Source organism: Myotis nattereri, assembly GCF_964212035.1.
Source record: "Myotis nattereri genome assembly, chromosome: 8".
Taxonomy (NCBI): domain Eukaryota; kingdom Metazoa; phylum Chordata; class Mammalia; order Chiroptera; family Vespertilionidae; genus Myotis; species Myotis nattereri.
Genome location: NC_138083.1, coordinates 87378314 through 87397187, shown reverse-complemented (window position 1 = coordinate 87397187; position 18874 = coordinate 87378314). Strand labels below are relative to the sequence as shown.

Here is an 18874-nt window from a genome sequence, read left to right as displayed (position 1 = left end):
GGCCTAAGCTGCAGTCTGGCCTCCCTCTGCGGAAGGCGACGGGGCCGATCAGGGGAAGGCACTGCCACTGCTGGCCCTCGCAGCTGCCACGGCTTTGTCCAGAAGGACATTGGTCTATCTTGTCTAATTAGCATATTACTCTTTTATTAGTATAGATGAGATCTTATTAGAGAGATATCTGATTGAAAATTTTCATTTTATTTTTTTTGGAGAGGTTTTTTTTTTTTGCTTCTGAGGTATGCTAAATAATTTATCAAAATCTTTTAAAAATATTTTTATTGACTTCAGAGAGGAAGGGAGAGGGAGAGAGAGATAGAAACATCAGTGATGAAAGAGAATCATTGGTGGGCTGCCTCCTGCATGCCCCCTTCTGGGGGTTGAGCTCACAACCTGGGTACGTGCCCTGACTGGGAATCAAACTGTGACTCTTGACTCATAGATTGATGCTCAACTACTGAGTCACACCAGCCAGACTGCCAAAACCTTTTTTACCAGTAATTGGTATATCTAATTTTAAGGACTATATGGCTATTTTAACTTAATTAAAATTAATTGTAGTTATATATGTGACATAATAACAGAAATCTTTACCAACTTTTCAAATTAATTTGGGTCTTTAGGTAATATTTCATTTCTTATGTGGACTAGATTAATCACGAAAATATTTTCCAGTTTAATTTTTTAAATTCCATGCAATATAACTTTTAAATAAGCATAGAATTGGCCATTTCAGTGTGTCTGCAAATGAAAACCATATTTTTCTACTGTTCAACTGATACAAGTTTTTTGCTTTCAGGAAGTTACTTTGTTTTGTGCAAGCCTGTATAAATTGTGTTTGAGGGTTTAAAAGGTGGCATTGTAATTACTGGTTGTTTTGTTATAAAGAAGTATAATGGCAAGGATAGCAGAATTATTTCTAATTAGGATTGGAGAATCACAAACAGCATTATGGAGGAGATGACATAGTAGCGGGGCTTGGAGGATTTAATAGTTTTATGCCAGGCATTGCTTATGCTCATCCTTTATCTGGAAAGACATGCATATTTTCGTGACTTTGAGTTTGGAATTCAGGGTACCCAGGGCTGGTGGGAAAAGGGTCTAGGAAAAAAAAAAATCTTAAACAGATTGAAGGGTTTTGATGTGTTATTAAGGAGGTGAAGCTGTATTGTCAGCATTGAGTCTGAACATTTAGAGCTTGACACTGGATGTATGGCTGAGGGATGGGGCATTGTGATTACCTTCTAGCTTGAGGATTAGGTGCTAGGTGGGCAGTGATGCTGCAACCCAGGGCAGTACAAGAAGATGAGGGGTGGAAGTTTGTGGTGGGCAGAGATGATTCAAGTTTTGGACAACATGGAGGGTTACAGGCTATTTTATTTTACGATACTGAGCATATTTTGAAATCTGGGTTAGAATGGGAGTTGAGGCTTGCTTATACATAATCTTAACGTCCTTTCCTCTGCTGTTCTTGTTGTCTGCTTTGTTCTATTCGGTTACTTCTGGTTGTTATTTTCATCTGTAGGCAGAATTCTATACATTGAATTGTGTTTCAGGAATGCTTACGTCATGTGATTGTGGAAGAAGAATGTTGATCTGATCTTCCATTGTCTTGAAGTTGGTGGCAGCAGAATATCAGAGTTTGTGACAAAGAGGGGTGTGTTGGTTTGGATTTGACCCAGAGAGAAGTTTTGCTGTTCCAGGGGAATATTTTATTGCTTAGTTTTCCAGCCTTTTCTCTTCTGACTTCCTGTTGAATTATTTTTCTTCTATAGTAGTCAGTTGGTACAAGTTTAAGTTCTAAATATAACATGTTGTCTTTGGTGAGAGGTATTCTAGAATTCTCACAATTCACTTCTGGTTATTTGTCCCACTGATTTTAATAGTTTATTCTAGCACATTTGGTCAGAATATTTAGATAAGACTTTGGGGCAATGCCACACAGAGAACATTTTTTAGAACATATCAGTTTAGCCTTCTCTGTAATCCTAGCACTTTTGTGATTTTCCAGCTTTGACAATATTTCTTTTTTTGTTGTTAATCCTCTCCCGGGGATGTTTTTTCCATTGGTTTTTAGAGAGAGTGGAAGGTGGGGGGGGGGGGGGGGGGAAGAAATGGAGAGTCCTTCTTTACAGTAGGGCTTTGGCTAACAAAACTAATGTCAGCATTGTATAAACACATTGGCAACCCCCCAACAGTTTTCCTTTCAGTAGTTACTTTAGGGAGCATTAAATATTGTCAAAATTAAATTTTTTTTTCTATTGTAAATGAGTTCAAATTGGTAGCCCAAAGATACATGGATTCTAAGTTTTGTGTGTGTGTGTGTGTGTGTGTGTGTGTGTGTGTGTGTGTGTGTGTGTCTTTGTTGTTGTTTTTGTTAATTCTTCCCCGAGGATGTTTTCCATTGATTTTTAGGGAGAGGGAAGAGAGAGGGAAAGACAGAGAGAAACATCGATGTGAGAGAAACACATTGATTGGTTGCTTCCTGCACAAACCCCAAACAGGGCCCAGGCCGGAATGGAACCCAGGACCCTTTGGTCCGCAGGCCGATGCTCTATCCACTGAGCCAAACCGGCCACTGCTGTGTATGTGTGTTTTTAACAAAGGTGTTGATTTCAGAAGAGTTTGTGCTGAAGTTCTTTCTGATTACTGCTGACGTTGTGTCTGTAGTATTTACAAAAAAGTAGCATTTCAAAAGTCAGTTTGGAAAACAGTTTGTGAGATTGAAGACAGTTGCAGGGTGCACGTTGTGCTGTGCAAGCGATTGTGTTGGGATTCTGTCAGTGGTTGCTGAGTGAGTGCCCATTGGGGTGACCTGTAGTAACACCTGCTACTACAGGTGGTGGACCTAGCGAAGTGTTACATTAGGTGGCACATGATCTCTTTATGGTGAAGTTACTGAGTTCCTCTAACACTCACATTTAACATGTTCAATTGTGATGTAACAGTTGGGACCAGGAAGGACAGTATGAAAAAAGTTTTATGTAGAGTGTAGGGTAAATGTTGCTCTATTTTGTACAATTAACATTATCTTTCTTCTAGTCCGAGTGGTAAGAAGTTCAGAAGCAAACCTCAGTTGGCAAGGTACCTGGGAAATACTGTTGACCTCAGCAGTTTTGACTTCAGAACTGGAAAGATGATGCCTAGTAAATTACAGAAGAACAAACAGAGACTGCGGAATGATCCTCTCAATCAGAATAAGGTTGGTTAACTTGCTTATGACATCTGTATTCTGTTTCAAGAGCTCTCTAAATAACTTTAAAATATAACACTGAGATTTTAATTGTATGTCCAGTTTTTTGTTTTTTCTCCTCCTGCTAAGCATTTTGACTTATAAATCTGATTAATTCTCTGGTAGTGCAGTCCTTCCAGAGGAGGAGCCTGTGTAAATTGTACACAGTTGAAAACACATTTCAGTATCTCTCTAGGCCAGCATACTTTTCGCATGTTGGGACTATTTACAAAATATTTCTTTGTCGATGTTAATTGTCCACCGCCCCCTTAAAATAGTTCCTGTTGCCAAAAAGAGGCAGCATTTTAATGTGGCATGTATTCTTACCATATAGTTTATAGTTACCTATTCATTTTCAGGATTATGGTTTGAGAAAAGGGAGTTTTTATTTTGACTTGTTGAGGATAATGACTTTCAAGAATGTTCTCATCCTAATACAGTGATTAGAGATTTTCCCATTAGCTCTTATTTTTAGGTTTAGTTGATGGTTTGTAGTATAGGAATTTAAACAAGTAGCATTTGAATTATAATGTTAATTTAGTTGTATTAATGCACCCAATATCTTTACAAAAGCACCTTTAACCCCACCCCTCCCAAGGGCAACTTATCTTATAACCATTTTTTCTTAAAATTTCTTCCTGTAAATTCCATAGATATGTGTGTATGTGTGTTGCCACTACCATTGTCTCACACAGACGGAAAATGGTGAAGGGAAAGGAAGGGCTTTTCTTCCCAGGGATGTGACTGACGTAGCCCTGCCTGCACTTGGGAGCCCCAAGACACCACCTCGGGGCCTCAATATCCAGGGCAAGGGCCTCGGATCCAGGCCCGTGGATTGAGGCCCTGGCTCTGCCACTTACGAGCTCACACAGACCCGGGCAACTTCCTTACCCTGTGATGGCCTCAGCTGTCTCAGTCAGGTAGTAGAGTCCTTCCCTTAGTGAGCATTGTGAGGGGTGAAGAGGAATTATATGAAAACATCTCCCCAAGTATTTGACCCATGTTAGTTCCTTTCCTGCCCCCGTGCACCTTTCCAAGCACTAAGCTACCTCAGTGAGCAGTGCTGCCTGGTAGCCAGTGCAGGAAACTTTCTGCCCAAGCTGTTTTCCCCCTCTTCTTTCACTTTTCCTAAAAGGTATGGGGTCTCTGTTTCATATCTCTTTATTCAGAAATCAGCTTCCTAGTTTGTTTACAATAGTTTAATTCCAAAAGCTGTTACGGAGGTTAGATTGCAGTGTTTCCTGTAGCCTTGGTTACCTTGCACAGGTTCCCATGGGACATTGGCAGGTACCTTGTTTAGAGAAGCAGGGTGGGAGGCGGGGCTGAAATGGTGTGACTTTAGTTTGATAGTTAAGAAGGTGTTAAGATATGAAGAGTGATAGGAGTAGAGGGAGCTCATGTTAGTAAAAATTGGGACCTTGAGTAGTGTATAGGCAAAGCTGTGTGAGTTCAGCTTAAAAAGAAACCTTTATTCTAGGTTTATTTTGCTTCTTAAATATACGAAAACAGCCTTTTAAAAACTCTAACCACGGTGCTGGTATCTATTAAAGGGGCTCACATATTTATGGAATGAGTGGACCGCTTTCAGACTACCTTGTTGTTACCAGAATCATGGTTAAGCTACCCTAAGTGTCATGTGAAGATAAACTTCCTGATAGTTATGATTCACTAAAACCAAAACCTAATTCGTCTCTTTAGTTTGTGTGCTCCTTTGCGCTCTAGCCGTGCGGACCGCTCCTCCTGCACCGTGGCATGTGCTTTCAAGATTCTGCTTGCTCATGTGCTGTGTCCTCTGCTTGGAATGCGCCCCCCTCCCCCTCTACCTGGCAAGCTCCTCCTCCTCCTCATCCTCATCGTGGCCCAGCTCCATTGTCTCGCCTCTGTGAAGCCTGCCCTGCGCTCTGCAAGCAGAACAGCCCCTTCTTCGTTGTGCCCCTGGTGCTTTGCTGTGGTGTTTGTGCTTGTCTGTCCGCGTCAGTGCGCTGTGAGCTCCGTGAGGGCAGGGACCGTGTCTTCTTTTTGTGGATTCTGTATGTGCTGTCCAACACCTAGCACACGGTAGGTACTTAATACATGTTTGCTTCATGTTTATTTGGTTAAATATCTACCTCATTTCAGAAGTTCATAGTGGTCATAAATGTTTATTGAGTAAATTAATGTACTGTACTTTTTTTTGGAAATGCCTTTCATTGTCATTGGTTTCTGAAGATATTCTATTAGTTTAAGGGAAAAAGACTAGAAAAGATTTAGAAATCATCAACATCAAGTTGATATTTGAAGTCTTGAGCGGCTTTCTCAGAGCAAAGCTCTGCAAAAGTAGTTTTTGTGCTGATGGGAATGTTGTATCCACTTGCCACATGTGGCTATTGAATGTTTGAAATGTGGCTAGTGTGATTAACTGGACTTTCGATTTTATGTAATTAATTAAAGTTTAAATAGCCACATATTTCCAGTGGCTACCATATTGGACAGCACAGTTCTCAATCCTCAATAGGTACATAAGAAAAACAGAAACTTTGCTTTGAAAGCTACATGTCATTTTGGCATTTATGCAAGCTTTCGTTTTTCAAAGAGGAGATGTTTCAAGGTTTCAGAGATAGTCTCAACATTTTAAGAAGTTTGTTTCTTAAAAAGATGGTCTGTTTCTTTAAAAATTTAATTGGAGAACACTAGGATTGGATAAAGAAGAGTATAGTGATTCTTTTTTTTTTTTTTTAATATATTTTATTGATTTTTTACAGAGAGGAAGGGAGAGAGATAGAGAGTTAGAAACATCGATGAGAGAGAAACATGGATCAGCTGCCTCCTGCACATCTCCTACTGGGGATGTGCCCGCAACCCAGGTACATGCCCTTGACCGGAATCGAACCTGGGACCCCTCAGTCCGCAGGCCGACGCTCTATCCACTGAGCCAAACCGGTTTCGGCGAGTATAGTGATTCTTAGTGTAAGATGGGTTTAAGAAGTTTGGTTTTGTTGCTATAAATTCCTTTTATTTTAATGTTTCAGGTGTGTAAACACAACTCGATTCCATGTGTTTCTGGCTCTTAACATCAAAATGTTTATTAATTAAAGCTACAAACTAATAAAATTCAAACTCCCTAACAATATAACATATGATGTATTTTACAAATTCCTTACAATATTTATTTGGCATGGAACAAGTTATTTTTTACCTGGGCTTGTCAGTTCTACTGATACCTTGGAAAGACTCAGTTCTTTCACTACATTTCTCTATTCACACCAATTTGATACATTTTTTTTAAAAAATATATTTTATTGAGTTTTTACAGAGAGGAAAGGAGAGAGATAGTTAGAAACATCGATGAGAGAGAAACATCGACCAGCTGCCTCCTGCACACCCCCCACTGGGGATGTGCCTGCAACCCAGGTACATGCCCTTGACCGGAATCGAACCTGGGACCTTTCAGTCCGCAGGCCGATGTTCTATCCACTGAGCCAAAACGGTTTCGGCCAATTTGATACATTTTGAAATAAAGAGCATCATCTTCTCTTGAATGGGATTCATTGTATAAGTCTGTCATTCATTTCTCAAACTATCTCAGTGTATGGTAATATGCAGTTGTGATTATAATTCACACAGCTTTGCATTCTGTATCGCTGTGTCCTCGGTAGTCAACCAAAGATCTAGCAGGTGCTTGTTTTGAGTATCTTCAACAAAATACTAAAAATAAATTCTTGTAGAGAGTTAATATATCATGGGGACAGCATCTGTAGTTTGAGAAACAAGTGAGCTTCTGCGATGGTGGGCATCCGGTTGGGTACTGGATTCTATAGAATAGGTGCAATATGGAGAACGGGTTAGGGAAAGGGGAAACTGAAGTAGAGAAAGCAGTTTGGGCTGATGTAGTCTAGGAAAGAGATGTCTTGAATGAATGCTATAGCAGGAGGCATGGAAAGGTGTGAGACTCAAGAGAATTAGCACATATAAGTACCTGGTGAGTGGAGGAAGAAGATCTTGATGCCTGCTACAATTCTGGCTTGAGACATTCGGGGCAGTGGTAGAAAAAGCTGCTGCTTTCTTAGAATTTATGTCCAATGTGACTATAAATGATAAACCTACCCTGTTAATTGTTGTCTTTCTTCTACCCCTAGAATATAAGTTCTGAGGCAGGGATTTTGATGTTTTGTTAACCATTTGTACGCCATAAGTGTCTGTAGACACAAGCGGCGGACCTTTTTAAATTAAATTCAAAATACCGTAACAGTTAACTGGTTAATGACTGTATACCCTGCATGCAGTAAGTGCCTGACAGATAGTAGGCACTCAGTATTTGTTCAGTGACTGACTGAATGAAAGCTGCCTTAGCAGCAGCAGCACTGTACTACATGTGTTACCTCATCTGATCTTTATGAGAATCTTACAGGTAGTTGTTAATCCTCATTTACAGATGAGGAAAGTGACCTTAGGAGAATAGTCTGTTTCTCAGGTTGTGGCATGAATCTCTCTTGAGGGCATGTAGTATATGCAGAGCCAGAGCAATAAAATGCTACTTGGATGGATAAGTTTCATTAGAACATTTGGGAGGTAGAGCAACATTTTTACATTAAAACAATCATGGCTAATTTTTTAAAAAGTACAAAATTTGCATGAATTTTAAAGATAACATATGTAGATAGAATATACACAATTCGGAACTGTTATACAGTAGCTTTATTTAAAGACAGGCTGAGAAACGTGGTATTTAGAATATACTGTGTAAGCCCCTGCTGTTCCAGCTATGCTGTGGAAGGCTTTCCCTGGTATCACCACATGGCTGGGTTCTAGTTGTTTCTGTGTCCTGAACTTTCACATATGTATGCTCCAGTTGATCTGAGCATGAACCTGAGAGGTACAGGGTCCTTTTTGCCCAGTTCCCCTTTCATAGTCAATCTTCAGTTTTACTGAAGGGCACATGTACACTTCCCACTTATTCACAACACTACCAAGGTACCAAATTGTCTCCAATAAGGGGACAATTTGAAATATTGGTGTTGGTATGGAAAAACGAATGACTTGACAACAGTGAAGTCTTTTTGCTCGCACAATTCTTTGCAACAACATTTACAGAGGACTTAGTGTAGAGGTCGATTATTACAATTTTTGATGGTGCACATTTTGTCCTGTAACTCAAAAGAAGTTCAAAAGAATTGAGTGACAGAAGAAAAGTCATTCTATTTACTCATTTATGTGAACAAGGATTCTTGGTGGTACATTAAAAAAAGAATATAAATAGAATTGACACTAACTCTTGACCCATTTTAGCAATTAATAATATTCAAGGCCATGAAGTTATTTTTAAATAACTTCTTAATATATTTATTTGATTTTTCACCTCTTATGTTTAATAATTATTTGTTAAAATGTAATTTATCATTTTTGGTCAGTAATATACAAATAATTGTAATAAACCAGAATAGATTTAGTTATTTTTATCATTAAGAGCTCTATGGTCATAGAAAGTTAAAAAAATAATTTCATGAGATAAATGATCAATTAAAGGGTTTCAAATTTAAAATAGGAAATAACACTGGGAATGGAATTATTCAAAGAGAAAAAGGAGGGAAATAAAATATATAACTTCAGCTTGTTCATGTATAAATGGTTGATGGTGGAAATATTTAGATACTGCTGGAAATATTTTAAAGTGATGTAGCAGTTTATTAAAGTGTCAGTGTTTAAATACTCCAGTAAGTGGATCCTTTGAAACTATTTCCATTAAAATATGAAATATTCTTGATGTCAACTTTAAAATGTAGGTGGTGTATATATATTTTCAAAACAGCTTTAGGGGTTAGGAATGCAAATAAAATGTTTGAAAACCACTGGTTTATGACATGCACTCTTCACCCACCTCCGGTTGTCCTGTTTTCTAGCCTTAATCCAGGGAACTGGAAGGCTGCACACCGGTGTGGTCCCTTTCAGACTCACCTTCACTGTGTGGTCCTTTAAGTGTTCTGTTCTTGTTTTTTTTTTTTTGTTTTTTTTTTCTTGAGGATTTTATGTCTTCATAAGGCATATTGATTTGTCATTTTCTTGAGGTATCTTTGTCTGATTTTGGTACCAGGATAATACTGGACATAAAACCCACATACCTGAACTTGTGCCCATAAAATTTTGCTGGGGTCCAACCCCAGCAGGTCCAGGTGTTCCCAAAGGTGTAGTCGGAGTGGGCGAAGAAGGAATGACACGGAGACAGCGTTCAGTTGATCAGCAGCCTAGCCAGGATCTCTAGCCAGGATCTCCAGCCAAGTTCTGGTCTGGATCTCCAGCGAAGTTCTGGTTAGGATCTCCAGCCAGGTTCTGTGTCCATGTTCTCTTGCTAGGTTCTCCAGCCAGGTTCTCCAGGTTCTCCAGCCAGGTTCTGTCCAGGTTCTCCAGCCAGGGTTCTGTAGCCATGTTCCCTCGCTAGGTTCTCCAGCCAGGTTCAGTCACCAGGTTCTAGTCAGGTTCTCTTGCCATGTTCTAGCCAGGTTCTGTAGCCAGGTTCTGTCTTGAGGTTCTTCAGCCTGGTTCTCTCGCTAGGTTCTGTCTCTAGGTTCTGTGGCCAGTTTCTGTCCAGGATCTTTTGCCATGTTCTCTTCAGCGAAGTTCTTCTGTCTCTAGGTTCTGTGTAGGTTCTGTGTCTAGGTTCTGTCCTTTTCTTGTTTTTTTATGGAAGGTCATTGAGAAAAGAAAAAGCATTTGAAATCTGCTTAATATTTGTTGTGATGTCAAGTGCCTGTAATTTTTTTCTAGATTTAATATCGACAGCTTTTGTTTCTTCATTAATTGGTATACTTCCTCCTTCCTAATCATGATATCTATATAATTTAATCTTTTTTCACCCAGGCCCCAGAAAACACACATCCCTATTTGATGTGCAGCTCTAGTGTCAATTACTACTAACCTCTTCAAAAGGAAATTTTACTCCTTGTCCTTGATTTTCTATTTTTAAAAATTAATGTTTACATATTCTTTCTGAGTGTAAAAGAGCCACCTCAAGATATTTCTTGGAAAGAGATGAAGTAAAAGATTTAAAAAAATTATATTCTTGGCACCTTGGGCAATAGAATAGATCCTCAAAATTATTTGAGTTATTTGAATACTTCCAGCCTAGTATGCACATTATTGTAAAATACATTAAACTTTGATTTGAGGACTAGTCAGTATACTGAGAAAATTTTTTATAGGTTAGAAACTTTTAGTTGTAACATTAAAGTGTGTTTTTGCCAGTTTAATTTTATAATTTAAGGAACTTTTTTTTCTTATATTGAAAGGGAAGATTTCAAATATATGTATGAATAGTTTTAATCTTTGTCCTATCAAAAAAAGTGTTGCCCTGGACATGTTTCTCAGTGGTTAGAGTGTACCCCACTCCCCAGGGTCAAGGGCACGTACTTGGATGGCAAGTTTGATCTGTGGCCTGATTGGTGCCAAGGGGGAGGCAACCAATTGATGTGTTTCTCTCACATCAGTCTGTCTCTCTCTCCCCTCTCCCTCCCTTCCAGTCTCTCTAAAAAATCAATGAAAAAAATATCCTCAGATGAGAATTAACAAAAAAGAGCGCCCGCGCGCACACACACACATACACAACCACCCGCAAAAAAAGTGTTTGCTTTATAGCTCCTGAGTTTATAGCAGATTGGTTGTTCTCAAAATTCAGACACACAACTGGGCATGAATTAAAAGTGACTGGCAGTTCTGAGGGGAGAGTGGTAATAAAATGTACTGTTTTTGTGACAGTTTCTGGGAAAACCAGTTAGTCCAGCTTTTCAGATTACATGATACTGTTTGGGAATACAAAATTAATTAGTAAAAAATTTTTCAGGGCTTTGGAGGCCAATTAAAAGGAGAAAAACCAAGAAAAACCAAAAGATCAAGAGGAAAGTAACAGCACACTCTTGAGTAATCTCTTATACCACTGGGAATGAATTGTCTGTCTCAATGTTAGACAAAGAAGTCAATTGTATATTTTGAATATTTTTATTTTTATTTTTATTATATTTTTTAAAAATATATTTTATTGATTTTTTACAGAGAGGAAGGGAGAGAGATAGAGAGTCAGAAACATCGATGAGAGAGAAACATCGATCAGCTGCCTCCTGCACATCCCCCACTGGGGATGTGCCCGCAACCCAGGCACATGCCCCTGACCGGAATCGAACCTGGGACCCTTCAGTCCGCAAGCCGACGCTCTATCCACTGAGCCAAACCGGTTTCGGCATATTTTGAATATTTTTAGCCAGCTTTTCTAATTTTTATTTATAGAATCAAAAACATAAGTTAACAAAAAAATAAAAAAAGACCAGTCTTACTATTGTAGCACCAATAGTTTTACGTTGCATGCTTCCTTCCAGTCTGTGGATTCAGAATTCGCAGTTTGGGGTAACCTTTGCTGCCTCCAGTCATCCTTTGTAACAATGAGAATCCTACTGGCTTGACCTTGTTTGCTCATACAAGCAATTGAGGTATACTTTTGTGTCTCCTGATGCCATCTTTGTTCTAATATGAGCAGAATATATTTTTTTATTAAAGAACAATTACAAAACCAAAGGTATTGTTTAGTGATATATACTAATTATAACTAATTAGTGACAGGAAAAGTTCTCCATAAGCATTTATGTGTGGAGCTCTTTAGGATTGAATATTGATTGTTTTATAGAAGGGGTGGCTTCACTAAGGGCCTCAGGATGCTGTCATGAATCAGAGGTGTCACAGAATTACTACCAGGAGAGCTTTTAAAAATACACATTCCCGGGTCTCACACTTTTAAAAATGACATAATAAGTGGTTATTTTGCAGCTTATTGGCTAGGTTTGTACAGTTCTAAATAAAAGTTTTGTTTTAATTCATAAAGATAAGAAAGCTAAATACCTGAGAAATAATATTGTTAGTGTTATTTAAGGTGAATATAGCTCATAAAGGTAAGCACATGCAGTGAGAAAAAAATGAGTGAGATAAAGGAATAATGAGCATGCCCAGTGCCTACAGAGGAGTGTATGTGTGAGGGTTGGGGTGGGGGAGGGAAGTGGAGACTCATGTAAATAGTGGGTCCAAATAATACTGTAATAATTGTCAGGTTAATTTATTGTGATGCTTATTTTTCTAGACATCATTTAAGCAGAGGTCACAAACTCCATCCCCACAGGGCTCAGACAGGTAACACAAAGGGAGTTGTTGAGAAATGCTGCAAGGACCCTTGACACCTCAAGTGGGCAGCCATCGCTAGTTAATCGTGGCCTATTGTGGCTAAATCAAGTCCAGTATTTCTTGATCTCTGAGTTTTTAAGAGAAGCTTGAATTCTGGATTTCATGTGGTCTCCAGATTTGTAGCTCTCAGCTTAATTTATCAAAGACCCCCCAAAATGGAGCAGAACACGACTATGGGTTAAACTCGGTTTGTCTGCTACCAGTTTGCAGTCTTTTAGTAGAAATGCGGTTCCCAGGCCCACCTCATACCTACTGAGTGAATCTCTGGGATTGAGTCCCAGTGGTCTGTGTTTCAATAAACCCCCTGGGTGGTCTGACAAAAGCTCAAGTTTAAGAAGCACTATTTTGGAGTTTGAAAGTTGAGATGATAATTTTTACATGGATCACTAGTGTAAAGATAAAAGTTCATTGACTATCCTATCATTTATCAAATATATTTCTATATTAAAAAATAGCAAATGTGTGTTGTTTTTAGATATATATGACCTTTTATGTTTTTTGTCATTATCACATTTTGTTCTTTTTCTTTCTCACTTCCCCTGGCCAGCCCACCCCACCACCTCTTAAAGTATTGCAAATGAACTTAATGGCGATTCTGTGCTTCATTTTGACTTCAATAGAACGCATTTTTCTAAATTGAGTTCTGTCTGCTGGAATTAGAACTTGCATTTCTAATTACCTTTCTGTAAAAGGGGAAGGTTAATTTATGTGGTTTCATGAGAGCCTGGCCTCCTAAAAGCTGACCAGGTCGTTTGTATTTTAATGGCCAAGTACTAGTATGCCATCATTTTCTTCCATTCTCAGAACATAGAAATGACCACTGTCCTGGTTATTGTTCTGAAAGCTCCCCTTCCTTTTGTATAACCCAACTTTAAACATAAATTAATTATGAATTTTATAGAGAGAAGTTTTTTACATTTAAAAGTATAAAATTTTTATTATGAAAAAAATACAGGTGGAGCAAAAGTAGGTTTGTAGTTGTAAGTACAGGAAACATGAAGTTTATTCTTGTATTTATTGCATTTTCCGTATGAACAACTGTAAAGCTAATTTTGCCCCACCCTGTATGTCTTACATAATAAAGTACTAAAAATGTACTTTAGAGTATTTAAAATACTGATTTTGAGAAGTTTGGAATAATCGGATTTAAAGTAGTGGATATTGGATTAATAAGAATTCATCTATGTAATTATATTTATGTATAACATTTTTTAATGAAAACATGCTTATATCCACAGGGTAAACCAGACTTAAATACAACATTGCCAATTAGACAAACAGCATCAATTTTCAAACAACCAGTAACCAAAGTCACCAATCATCCTAATAATAAAGTGAAATCAGACCCACAACGAATGAATGAACAGCCACGTCAGGTAAGGATCGAATTAGTTCTCCAATTTCAGTTTTCAGAAAATTCTGGTATTTTTAGCAGATATAGTTTAAGTAAAATCTGGTTAAAATGGAATATATTTGGAAAGAAAATTGTTTTATGTCCTAGGCAATTACATGAATGCTGGAGAAGAATGAATAATTCAATATTTAGATACAATGTTCTAAGAAAAAAATAAGTTAATTCCAAATGAATCTAATATTATAGACTACATTTTTATGCTTTGTGTGGTAATGTACATCAGACTTGATTCTGCTCATCTTAGTTTTTTAAAGATTATCTTTCTAGGGATAGTATTTCCTAAGGGGATGAAGGATGCAATTTGTGTTTAGTCTAAAAATCTTTTATTTGGAAACTACTTTTTCTGATTTCTTACTACATGAAAGCTATCCCTCCCCTTTTGAAAAATAAACTTTGTAAATATGGTGAATTGTCCTGTGACTTCCACTTTTGTATAAATTGGATGTATTAGACTCTTTCTTTATTGCCTCAAGCTGTATTCCACCAGAATCTTTTCTTAGGAAAAAGTGTTATCTGAAAGGCCTCCCTGCTGCTTATAATGCACATAGCCAGGGGAGGGAGTCTTCACTAAATGCTTAAACTTTCCAAGTAATCTTGCTTATTCATTCCCTAATGATGGTAAAAAAAAAGTTCAGGTACTTGGTGAATTTTTAGTAGCAATTAGGGTGAGGAAATGGAGGGAGAAACTTCTGTGCATTTTTTTTCTCTCCTTTCTCTGCCTCCTCGCACTTAGGATGAGAAACACTGATTGACCTACACCATTATCTTGTGCTCTCATATTCCCCTTTTAGATGTCTCGCTCCACTTTTTCGTTTGAATTTTGTTTTTCGCTAGTCCCTCAAGTGTCTCATCTCCAGGCTTGCTAAAGGATTGGGCCAGAACTGTCAGACAGTTGCTCTAGGAGAGACTACATAAAGAAATTCAGTTCCCACATCCTCTGTAGTGTTTTTTCCTCTTCAGGTGAGCCAGGAAAACAGAAGATATTTGGAGCCACATTGGATCAGCATCTTGCTATAGATGTCTCAAGATTTGAAGTTCTAAACTTGCTTTACTGTTGGTCCCCAAGAGATTCAACAGGGGCCATGTAAGTGTATCACATCCAATATAAAAGATGCGTACCTGCATGTGCCTGTAGGCTCTTGTCACCACTTAGGTTTTCTCTGAGCCGTTCAGCTTTTTGTACCAGGCTTTTCCCTTCTGTTTTACTACTGTGCCCGGAGGTAGTTACCAGACTGGTAGGGTTAGTGTTTTCATTACAAAGGCAAGGACTCTGCCATTCTGAACTTTGCCCACCTTCATAAAGCCATTCCCTGTGCTTGTATTCTTTCTTACATACTCTCCAAAGTCTTGAACATCTTGTCCTTTGGCGTTTTGGTGATATTAAAATTGTTTTCTCGTAAAGATTTTTGTTGAAAAATTTGAAAGTATGTAATTTGCTAAGCAGTTTGCTTCAAAAAGCCCAAAAGATAAAGAAAGTGGAATAACTAAAATATTAGTCCCATGTTGGAAATCTGCGTTGTTTTATTGAGGATAGATTGTATTTAGTAGATTTTGTTCTCATCTTTTCTTTGCCAAATCATCCTTAGTATAATCTACAAGCCCAAATATTTTTGTTAAAGACCAATTGAGTAACAAATTATGGTCATTTTAACAGTAATTTAATTGTTTTCTGCACCTAAGTTCATCAGATTTGAAAAAGGAGTAAATATATTTGCTGAGTGTTCATCTGGCTATAGAGATATTGGTGACCTAGATTTTTGAAGTTGAAGTAACCAGATCAGTTGCTCTTTATTGGTATATTGAGTAGTTTCAAGTTTACCGTCTTTTATTAAGGTTTATGAGATTATTCTCAAATGAAAAGAATGTAAAAAAAAACACAAACCAAATCCTACCTCCCAAACCCCCTCTTCCCCAAAAAAGCATGTCATTTTAACCAGATCTTTTCAGGGTTTATCTACCTGTAGCTTGCATAGACAGGGAGGGTTAAAATTATTTGGGAGGTTACTTTTCTAAGAGTTTGGACTGCTTTTTTACTTGATCCTCATGTCACCTGATAATTTTGGCTGGATATTTTTGATTATTCTAAGACATTAGTTGTCTTTTCCCTTCTTTATCTTCAACATAAGAATTGAGATAATATTTAACTACTATTTCACTAATGGGATTTCAAAATGTTGGATTGTGCATTGTGCAAATCTGACAAAATAGTAGAGAGACAACTTTTGTGTTAATGTTTTTAAAATTATGCTTTGTGATTCTGACTATTCCAGTTTAGACTCAAGTTTTTTTAGTAAAGGAAAACTGTTGATTGTAATTGTGTTTTAACATACATATGGCAGATGACTGCTAATCATGTTATTATTGAGGAGATAGTAAAAAATACATAGGTAAAAATGATTCTTCCAATTTTGCTACCTTTTGTATAGCTTCATTGAACTAGATTGGTAATATAAATTACCAAATATTCCACTTGGAGAAGTTATTTTGGTTATAGAGTAACTAAATTAGACAATGAGGTTTCTATTTTTGAAGTTTCTGTAGATATAAATGTTTTTATTCTTTAACCATATCATGGTCTCTTAATAAGATATTCGAGCTAGTGGGATTTTAATTTTGAAGTTGAATTTTCAGACCTAGAACTAGGATTAGATTTTTGTGTCCTAATCGAGGCTCTACCTTGAATAGGTATGAAGTGCTTAATTTAGATGTGATGCAATCATAGAAGTTAATAACTCTGTCTGATGTAACAGACATCCTATGCCTAGGTCTGGCAGTCTAATTTGAATCCTGTAAAATAATATAAATTATGAATTTCTAATGCATTGAGTCCTGGAAATGCTTTAGCTTTAAAAGTGCAAATTAGGGTATGTAACCAAATGTGCATTAAATAGAATTCAGCAGAAATTTCTGCCTACAATTAAAATATATGGTAGAGATGGGATTTGTAAAACCTGGTTATGGTAGGGTAACTAGCCAGAGGGTTTTATATATACTATCATCATATTTAATGAGTGCTCTTGTCTTTTCGTTAGTGTAAAAAGAAATCTGGAGTGGGGTGGAGGGAACTCTCTCAGCTCTAAGACTGTTACCCCAAATAGACAGGCCATTGAGATGTCCTTGTTTGGCACAACATGTAAAACACGCCAAAGTCTTTTAAATCTAACTGAATTGTGATTTTGCTGTTAAAGGTGTCTTTCCTAGCTTTCTTCTTTCACTATCTGAAAAACTCACACTTCTGTTTCTTCCTTATTTCTTTGATGCCGTCATCTTTGATACTTTCTGGTCTCATGCTATTATTCTCTTTTATCAAATCAAAGAAATTTCATCTTTAACCCATTCTTCCTTTTAATTATTAGATTATAGGGTACTGATAGCTTTGGGTGTTTTTGATAGTCTTTGAATATTAATTACATTTCTTACAGAATAGTCACTTTTTTATCAAAAAGTAAATATTTAAATCAGTGAAGTAGATTTAAATCTTCCATTTGATCCTAGATTTTTTCTTTATTTTGTTTGTTAATTTTTCTTTCAAAGTATATGAAACTTTTCTTCTTTCCAGAAGTCTGCCTCTTTTAGGATGATTTTTCCCCCAGCTTTATTGAGATATAATTGACATATAACATTGTGTAAGTTTAAGGTGTACAACATGATTTGATACACATATCCATTGCAAAATGATTACCACAATAACATTAGTTAACACATTCATCACCCACATAATTACCATTTAAAAGTATATTTTTATTGATTTCAGAGAGGAAGGGAGAAGGAGAGAGAGAAACATCAGTGATGAGAGAGAATCATTGATGGCCGCCTCCTACATCCCCGCCCCCCCTCCCGCCCGCCCTGGGATCGAGCCTGCAACAGAGACATGTGCTCTTACTGGGAATTGAACTGTGACCTCCTGGTTCATAGGTTGATGCTCAACCACTGAGCCACGCTGGCTGGGCTAATTACCATTTTTTTGTCGTGTGGTGGTGATGAGAACATTGAAGATCTCTCTCAGCAACTTTCAAGTACACAATACAGTTTTGATCATTGTAGTCACCATGCTGTACATTAGGTAGCTGGAATGTATTCATTTTATAACTGAAAGTACCCTTTGGCCAACATCTCCCCACTTCCCCCACCCCCTATCCCCTGACAGTCACCAATATACTCTCTGTTTCTATGAGCTTAGCTTTTTTTAGATTCCACATGTAAGTGAGATCATACAGGATTGACTTTCTTCACTCAGCATAATGCCCTCAAGGTTCACCCATGTTGTTGCAATGGCAGGATTTCCTTCTTCTTTTTTTTTTTTTATGACTGATAATCGTGCGTGTGTGTGTGTGTGTGTGTGTGTGTGTGTGTGTGTGTGTAGCTCACGTTTTCTGTATCTATTCATTTGTTGATGCATACATAGGTTATTTCCATGTCTTGGCTTTTGTGAATAATGTTGCAGTGAACATAGGGGTGCAGAGGAACAGATGCCATGTTCTGTGCTACTTAAAAGCATGATTCTGGGTGATGTTAGAAAGCTGTCATGTAGAAAGGGTCAGATAAATAGGATAGACAGTGCTATAGGTGTTCAAGAAGGGTGAGGTTACTATAGTTAGGAGGTTTGGAGAAATCTTTAGGAAAGATGTGGGAATATGCTGAACTGTACAGATTGAATGGGATTTAGAAAAGCAAACGGGAGGGAGAGGACATTCCAGTTAGGGAAAGTAGTGTGCTGAAAGCTGTTATATGGGAACTAGAGGCCCGATGCATGAAGATTTGTGCAAGAAAGGGCCTTCCTTCCCCTGGCTGCCGGCACCACCTTCGCTCTGGCCAGAGCCGCCTTTCCGCCTTCCCATGCTGCCCAGAGGCCCGGAGCAGCTGGGGCAGTGCCTGAGTATGCAAATTAACCCACCATCGTTGTTGGGTTGATTTGCATACTCACGCCTGATTGGCTTGGTGGATGTCATGAAGTTACAGTCAATTTGCATGTTTCTCTTTTATTAGTGTAGATGAGCAAGGGATGAGGAGACAAGTTGGTTAGAGATCAGGGTTTTCAT

General features: G+C 37.9%; 1 protein-coding gene across 3 annotated transcripts in view; it reads left to right on the top strand.

Annotated features, from left to right (window-relative positions):
* The window catches only part of MBD2 (methyl-CpG binding domain protein 2), a 52262-nt gene that overhangs the window by 14993 nt on the left and 18395 nt on the right, over nt 1–18874 (top strand). For 2 of the 3 annotated variants that reach the window (XR_013996362.1, XM_081097722.1), the window contains exons 2-3: nt 3040–3199; nt 13660–13797. Coding sequence is in view for 1 of the 3 variants with exons in the window: in XM_081097722.1 (XP_080953848.1) it covers nt 3040–3199; nt 13660–13797 (298 nt within the window). In the remaining 2 variants the exon portion in view is untranslated. Of the gene's footprint in view, nt 1–3039; nt 3200–13659; nt 13798–14795; nt 14920–18874 lie in introns of all 3 variants that reach the window. The other variant, XR_013996363.1, reaches the window with a different exon arrangement.